Source organism: Equus caballus, chromosome 12, assembly GCF_041296265.1.
Source record: "Equus caballus isolate H_3958 breed thoroughbred chromosome 12, TB-T2T, whole genome shotgun sequence".
In the NCBI taxonomy this organism is placed as follows: domain Eukaryota; kingdom Metazoa; phylum Chordata; class Mammalia; order Perissodactyla; family Equidae; genus Equus; species Equus caballus.
This window is the reverse complement of record NC_091695.1, coordinates 24188543-24197100: the sequence shown is the minus strand read 5'-3', so window position 1 is coordinate 24197100 and position 8558 is coordinate 24188543. Positions and strand designations below refer to the sequence as shown.

The 8558-nt window shown below is 34.8% G+C and overlaps 1 protein-coding gene across 1 annotated transcript; it reads left to right on the top strand.

Moving 5' to 3' along the window:
• The first annotated feature begins 1385 nt into the window (after positions 1–1385).
• On the top strand, positions 1386–2324 carry OR5M13E (olfactory receptor family 5 subfamily M member 13E). The gene has a single exon (NM_001391239.1). The coding sequence runs from the start codon at positions 1386–1388 to the stop codon at positions 2322–2324; it is 939 nt and encodes a 312-aa protein (NP_001378168.1).
• The last annotated feature ends 6234 nt before the right edge of the window (positions 2325–8558 follow it).

The following is an 8558-nucleotide window of genomic DNA, read 5'->3' as shown; positions in this document are numbered from 1 at the left end:
ATAATGTACCATCACAGCACCAAAGTGAGTTTGTCTAGTATGAAAATTACTATGATCTTTGAACTTAAAGAAGAAAAACCACAAAATTCTTATGATATATTGATTTAGGAGACTTGCCTTACATTTTATTACCCTGGTCAATAAGCCCAAAGTCTTCATGTGCAGAATGGAATAATGCAATGGGAAAGAATGCTGGAGTGGTACCTTCACAAAGTGCCTTACAAAGTAACCTGTGTCCATCTTTGCTGTTTCAGCTATCAAAAAGAGTCAGAATAATATCGGCATACCTGGATGCATGTTATTGAAAGAAAATGTAGATTTTTCCATGATGGTCTTCATGGTCACTTTTATCTTGCACAAATTTTGGGAGATGCACTTTGTGATATCTTGCATGCCGTCTCAATGTATAGGTAACATGATTATTATTTCAAAATGACCATGTAAATGTTTTAAAATACTTAAATTGATTCATGCAATAGAGTTTTTCTCTTGCTTTTTGCAAGAGTTAAAATAAGGTAAAGTTACAAGAAAATTGTTATGATGTAAGGATATTTTTGTCGATCTTTTCTTCATGATTTAGCCCCGGACCAGTGAGACTTTTAATACGTTATTTTACCACTCCCCAAAGAATATTTATGCCACCAATATATGTGTATGTGTATAGCAACACACACACATATTATTTATGTACGTTATATACATCTGTTTTTAAACAAAAACACTTACTTTTGTGCTCCATGAACCAATTTTTGATCTCAATGATTGGCAATAATATACAAAGCAAAGGAGAAGCTTTGAGCTGAGTCTTAAAATTTAAGTAAAATTTGAGGAAATCAGGGCCTCCTGAAGTGGACTGGAGTGGGGAAAATGGACAGACTTTCAGGGAGAGGGAACAGCTTGGAAATAACATTGAGTTTAAATGGACAGTTAGATTCTGGTTTTACAAGAATATATGCCATATATCGTTTCCACATCTCTAAGTCCATTCAGCTCTGAAAAACAGATAAGTGTCAATGACTGATGCTTTGGATACTACATCAACAGGTATATTGAAAAACAAAGGATTACAAATTCAAAGAAACAATGTTTAAGGAAATTGTAATTGAACAAAAAAGACAAAGACTTGCAGTAACAGAATATTTTTCAAACAAGAAAAGATTTGCAGAAATTCATTTAAATATGACAGCTTTTATATAAAAGACCTCTATATTGATTTAGACATGTAATACATCAATCACATGCTTACTTATGTAACATGTATTTACAAGTTTAAGTGAAGGGGAAGAGGAATCGGATGACATGTTGAGGGTAATGCAGAAACGACAAAAGACAAATGCATTTTTTATTTTCTTTACTTTAGACCTCATTTGAAGCCAGCAAACACAATGTCAAAGAAAAACTATTCAGCAGTGACTGAGTTTATTCTCCTGGGACTGACTGATCGAGCAGAGTTGCAGCCTGTCCTTTTTGTGATTTTTCTAGTCATCTACCTTATCACAGTAATTGGCAATGTGAGCATGATTTTGTTAATCAGAAGTGACCCAAAACTTCACACTCCAATGTACTTCTTCCTTGGTCACCTCTCCTTTCTAGATCTCTGTTACGTGAGCAATGTCACTCCTCAGATGCTGGTTAATTTCTTATCCAAGAGAAAAACCATTTCTTTCATTGGTTGCTGTATACAATTCCACTTTTTTATTGCCCTGGTGATCACAGAATATTATATGCTCACAGTGATGGCTTATGACCGCTACATGGCCATCTGCAAACCCTTGTTGTATGGTAGCAAAATGTCCAGATCTGTTTGCCACTCTCTCGTTGCTACTCCTTATATTTATGGCTTTGCAAATGGTCTGGCACAGACTATCCTGATGCTTCGTCTCTCCTTCTGTGGACCCAATGAAATCAACCACTTTTACTGTGCGGACCCTCCTCTCTTAGTTCTTGCCTGTTCAGATACTTATGTCAAAGAAACTGCAATGTTTGTGGTAGCTGGTTTCAACCTGACTTGTTCTCTCACCATCATCCTCATCTCTTACATTTTCATTTTCATGGCGATTCTTCGTATCCACTCTGCTGAGGGGAGGCACAAGGCTTTCTCCACCTGTGGGTCCCATCCGACAGCTGTCACCATCTTTTACGGGACACTGTTCTACATGCATCTGAGGCCCCCTTCTAAGGCCTCTGTAGAACAAGGGAAAATTGTAGCTATTTTTTATATCTTTGTGAGTCCTTTGCTAAACCCTTTGATCTATAGTCTTCGGAACAAAGATGTTAAAAGAGCAATGAGGAAAGTGATCCGAAAGAAATTCTTTACTAAATAAGATAGACGTTTTGGTCACAGATATATAACATATCCATATTATCTGACCAGTTAATGAGCATTTTAAATTAACCCATCACTTTTTGTCATTAAGTAATTTTTATCTTTTGTAATTCTCATGTGGGACTTAGAAGCATGTGTCAAATTATTTGCTAGAGTTTACAGTGTTATCTCAGAGAATCAAAAAGAAAATACCACATAGAAATTCAGAGACAAGACTAAAAGGCATTGTTATTGCTCTATAAAATCAATAAAGAACAGAGGAAATTACCTACATTACTCACAGAGGTACAAAGTTCTAAAAGATAGAATTATCAAATGATTCTATGCCAATGATAACTTGTTAGATTTTTATAGTGCTTAATAAATTCCAAACTATTTTCCAGAAACTCATCAACTATAGCAGATGAGTTTTTATTTCTTTTCTCCTATACAAATTATACAAATTATATAGCAATGAAGATCTTTGGGCATCTCAGATTATTGCTCTAAGCTGGAAATACCAAATTTCCTTCAGAAGGGTTTTCTTCTTTTTCTTTTTTTTTTTTTTACTAATATGCATTCCCATTGTAAAACTGATTTTGCGATTTCACTTGATTTTTTATTATGAACCATTTCCAACACACACCCAAAAATGGAAAACAATATAAAGACTAGTTATGGAAGCTTAACTAACCATTGTTAAGTTTTCACACAATGCCACTTCTGTTTCAGATATTTCAGATACTCACATATTCTCAAATTGAATCCTCCTTGTCTCTCTTTCTCTCCTACTTTCCTGCAGCAAACTCTGATATGAATTAATGTTTCTTATCACTCCATAGAGTTTTAACTTTTCTGGGTCTTTATGCATTAACAGAATTGCATATTATTTTTATATAATATTACATTGATTTAGTTATAAATGAAGATTTAAAACTATATAAATGAAATCACTTTTGTATCCTCTGCAATTCACTTTTCAATAAATATTGTTAGATTTATCCATTCTGGTTCATTTAGCAGCACTTTTGATTGATAATTCTATGGCAATATATAAATAAACCACAATATTTACATTCATTCTTCTACAGATCAACAATTACATTTTTCCAGTTCCTGATAACATGAAAATCCAGCAATACATTTTCTTGTGGAATTTGGGATGTGTAGCAGTTCAGAAGTTCCTCTCATGGATAGACCTAAGATGGTAATGTCTGGGTCATAAAATATGAACATCTTTAATGTGTAGATGTCGCCAAATTGCTCTAGCAACTTACACACTTGTCAACACAGTATGAGAGTGCCTTTTACTATACATTTTTGTCAACACAATACGTTGTCAGACCTTCAAAATGTTTTCCAATCTGATGGGTGCAAAAAGGTTTCTCACTCCTTGTTTAAGTTTTAGAATCATCACTACAAGTGAAGTGTTTTTAAATGCTTTGATGCTAATTGAAGATTTCTCTTTTGTTCAGTTGTATGTCCATATTCTTTGCCTACTTTTCAGCAAGTTATTTTCTTTATTTCCTGCATTTGTAATAGCTTCTTGTGTATCTGAACGAAGTAATAATTTTTTAATGATATATGAAACGCAAATATCTTGAACCTGTTTGTAGCTTGTATTTCATTTCTGTGCATGATATATTTGGTGAAGCAGAAGTTTTTCACTTTAACATAGTTCAAATTTATTAATCTCTTTATGGTTGTGCTTTGTATGTCTTGTCTAAATAATTCTTTCCTGTTATTAGGATATTCACTTATCTTCTCTTTCAATGTTTTACAGTTTTGGTTTTGCACATGTAAATCTTTATTTTGCCTGGTTATTAAATGTTGCAAAACAGACTCTAATCCTATTTTTTAATGAAAAAAATTTCCATTTTTCTAATACTCCATACATTTCTGAAAACTAAAGTTTTAGTGTAAACTCTGTCTTATATCAAGATTTCATATGTATCAATCTGTTTCCAGATTCTTTATTCTAGGACCAATCTGTCAATCCTTCATCAATACAAACTACTTTTACAAAAATTGCCTTTACTGCCCCTTATCTGGAAAATTGAAACATTATTTTCTTAAAGGACCTCTGACAGAATATACCATTAAAATGTATTCATTGTTGTCAGTGCTGTCAAGTCAATTCTGACTCCTAGTCTCCCTGGGTACGGCAGAGTAGAACTTAGCCTGGTCTTTTTGCACCATCCTCTCTCCTTCCAACACTATATCACAAACAGCTCCACTGCTATTCACAGGGTTTTCAAGCTGATTTTTTCAGAAGTCAGTGGCCACGTCCTTCTTCCTAGTCTGTCTTAGTCTGGAAGCTCTGCTGAAACCTGTCCACCATGGGTGACCCTGCTGGTATTTGAAATACTAGTGGCGTAGCTTTCAGCATCAAAGCAACGTACAGCTACCACAGTCTGACAACAGACATGTGGGTGGTGTTGTTCCCTGACAAAGAGAGGAGACTGGAGGTTGGAATATCAAATCTTAACCACTAGACCACCAGAGCTGGCATTAAAATGTATACAAATACCTATAGCCTCTCCAGAGTCCATGTCCATCATTTCCTCAGAAGGGGCATGAAACCAACTTCATTGATCCAGTAGTGGTGGTTAAGAGAATGAGAAAGAAAAAAAGGTAATTTATAGGCTATATTTAGTCTTGTATCTACCCTCTTATTTTGGTATTTAACATCACAAATATTCTTTAGTTATGGCTTATCATATTTTCAAGGTGTCATCAGTTCTGCATGCCTTAATCATTATATCTTTCCTACTCACCTGGGCCAATACCCACAGTGGAAGCTGCCATGACCTAATTTAAGAGTTCACAAGGAAAAGAGCCAAGGCAGTCATTTTATTTTACTCTTTAGCCATTAAAGACAGTACATTTCTTGTTGGATAATTTACACACCCATCCATGTCATGGCACCCGACTTCTTACCGTTGTTTTTTCTTCTTGGAACATGCAAATTATGGAAGACAATGGTGGCAGAAAATTCTCAAGAATTGAGAGCAGAGCAGAGCAGGTCCTATTAGGTCAATCTGGTTGATTTTTTTTTTTCAGATCTTCAGTATTCCTACAAATGTTTGATTGTTTCATATAAAAACTCAGAGAGATGTTTGTGGATTTGTCTATTTCTTTTTGTAAATTTTTCCTTTAAATGTTGAGGCTGTATTATTAGAGCATGTCAAGTAATGAATTAGTATTATTCCTTTTATCATTTTATAATTTCTATCCCATCTTTGATGATGAAAATCTGAAAGTCTATTTCTCTCTGATATTCATATATGTTTAGCACTATTTTTCAACCTTTTTGTTTAGTTGATGCCTACTATGTGTATTTCTGTCCTTTGACTTTCAGGCCTTGAGTCCTTCTAATTACTGACTTTCTTATTTTATTGTGAATATTGAGACTTATTAATATTTTCTAACAGCTTATTTTGTGCTTTTAAAAAATTTTCCCTGTGCTTTTCCCCCATTTTCCTACCATGGATTAAGTTGTGTTTTCTAAGTTCCTCTTTTTTTCTACTTCTTGTTTGATTAATATACATTCTATTTTCTGTTTTTAGTAAATTCCATTAAATTTTGATACATATACTTAACTAAGTCTTTATTACTCAGTAAGTGTATTTTTTTTGAATAGTAAAAGGAACATAGAATATTTTAATTCCAGTTACCTTTGGCTTCTATCTTACATGCTATTGTGTGGAAGTATAAAATAAATCATTGATAATAAATTCTTGTTTTATAATAGACTGTTGAAATATAGTTTATATTTTATATATGATTACATTATAATTATATTACTTTTTTGTTTATTATCAACGTTCCTTTAAATTTAGCTGCTTTTTTCAATGACTTTCTCACTGTTCTGTTTGCATCCTACTCTTTCTTCTGGATTTAGTTTTCCTTTGTGTGATATATACCATTAATTAGCTTTTTTCCCTGAGAGTTTATGGGAGATAAATGCTCTCTGTTTTTATTTGTATGGAAATGTCTTGTTTTAATTTTAATTGTCAAAGAAGAATTCATTTGGGTATGAATCTAGATAGGCAGTTTTCCTTTCAGTGCTTGGAAAATATTTCATACTCTGGCTCCTGTTGATGGGGATTTTTAGGCTGCTTAATTTTAAAACAGTTTATGATGAGGATTTTTAGGCTGGTTACTTTTAAAACTACAGATAAGAAGCAGGCTCCAAGGAGTGGAATTTGTTTGCCCTTTTGATCAGAGACAATTGCAGTTGTAAAGGAAATCTCCATGCCTCCCTCTCTGGAATTTGTTTGCCCCTTGTTGGGAAAACATTTACATTTCTAAGGGAAACATCTATCTGTGAAGATGCCTCCCCCTTGTTGAGAAAACATTTACACTTCTAAGGGAAACATCTATCTGTGAAGATGCCTCCCCCTCTGAGCCAGGAGGAAGGGGGGATGGCCTTATCTCTGGAAACTGCCTGGCAACCTCATGTAACTGACCCTCACCCCAAAATCCTCCTTTGTCTTTAGTTGAAGATAATATTTGAGCGGTGACTTCTGCCATTTACTCAATCCGGTTTGATTCTTATCTTAAAGTTATGGGACCGCCAAATGGCCAGACCAAACGGGCACTAATAAAGAGATAACTCACTTACCTATGCCTTAAATTTGGCCCTAACCCTCAGTTCGGAGCAGCAGCAGGAGCAGCAGAAGCTCTGACTGCCCATGGGTCCTGTCCCCATGCTACTCTATCTCTATTCTCTAAATAAAAGAGCACTACTGCCAGATCTTGAGAGTCTAAGAAATCTTTCTTTCGACTCCTCGGCTCACCGATCCCGCATCACTGTTAGTTTTGTTGTACAGATGATGGTACTACTAGATTTTTTATTTCTCTGTAAGGAAAATATTTTCTTTTTTTTAAGTTTTGAAATTTTCAGTTTCAGTTTTTTCTTTGTGGAGATTAAGTTGTATTTACCCTTTTCCACTTTCACGGCCTCCTTGGCTGATCTTTGTAAGTCATACCCTCTTTGTGTATGTTCTCACAGTTTCACGTACCTTTAATTTAAAGGATATTTTATAATGATAATTTAAAATTATATGTGTGATTGATTCATGGTTGCATCGTTCCCCAAATGTCTGGTCCATGAGGACAAGGTCTGTGTTTGCTATTGCTCATGATTTTAAAGCCAGGATTTATCCCAAAACCTCGAATAGAGATGGTTCTCAGTAAATATCTATTGAGTTAACAAACTATCACTATGCCCTTTGCATTACAATTATTTGGGTGCAAACTCCACCTTCTATCACTTTCTAACATGATCTTCATGAGCTCATAGATAATTTAAAACCTGATTGTGAAACTTTAAGTGTGTGTCCTTCACCCTCCCACAGTAAAGCATAAACTTGTCAGGGACACAAACCATCTTTTGACTTTCTGTTATGATTTCTACATTAACAATACAGTGCCAAATAGAAGGTTTTCTCTGAACATTTTTTAACTTAATAGATGAATGAATGAATGAGTGAGTGAGTGAATGAATGTCGCTATACCTGGAGAATGTTTAGTATTGTGTGAGCTTTCGTATTTCTTTGCTGAACTATCAACAATGTAATTTCAAGGATTGTCAATTGGCCTGTTTGAAGCCCATCTTTAAAACTTATTAGTTGTATACACCAGGGAAAGTTACCTAACCTCCCTTTGCTTCTTTCCCATCTGTAAAATGAAGATAAAAATAGTATGACCCATGCGTTTTCTGGGGATTAGCTGAGATAATGTTTATAAAGTGCTAAGCTAATTCCTGGCACATATTAAGTATTTGATTCTTGTTACCCATAAAGATTACCCCACATTCTCTTTTCTTTCCTGTGGTTTCTTAAAGAAATTAGCCACTCATCCCATTTCATCTCCCTACAGAGTTTCATTTTTTAAAGATAAGGAAATGTGCTCCATAAAGCGCAACATCACCTGGGAGAGAATAACCAACATTTGTTGTATATTCAGAGTATTAGGCACACATTGCACACTCCATAAATTATTCAGCAAGTATTTGTTGATTGACTAATATCTCCCAGGGCCCGTGACAGTTGATCACAGTCTTTACCCTTAAGGGTTTGTAGTCTAATGGTGGCAATAGAAATATTAGTAGGTAATTAAAACAGACTAGGTTAGACAATGATGGGGCAGAGTGACAAGAGAGCATGGAGGATGGAGGTCGAACCCAGTTCTGTGGAGGTAGAGAAAGCATCTTGTGAGAAGACTTCATTTTGAACTGTTCCTAGTG

Bases quoted from the DNA above. Each gene is read 5' to 3' on its own strand.
- OR5M13E (NM_001391239.1), top strand. From the start codon at position 1,386: ATGTCAAAGAAAAACTATTCAGCAGTGACTGAGTTTATTCTCCTGGGA.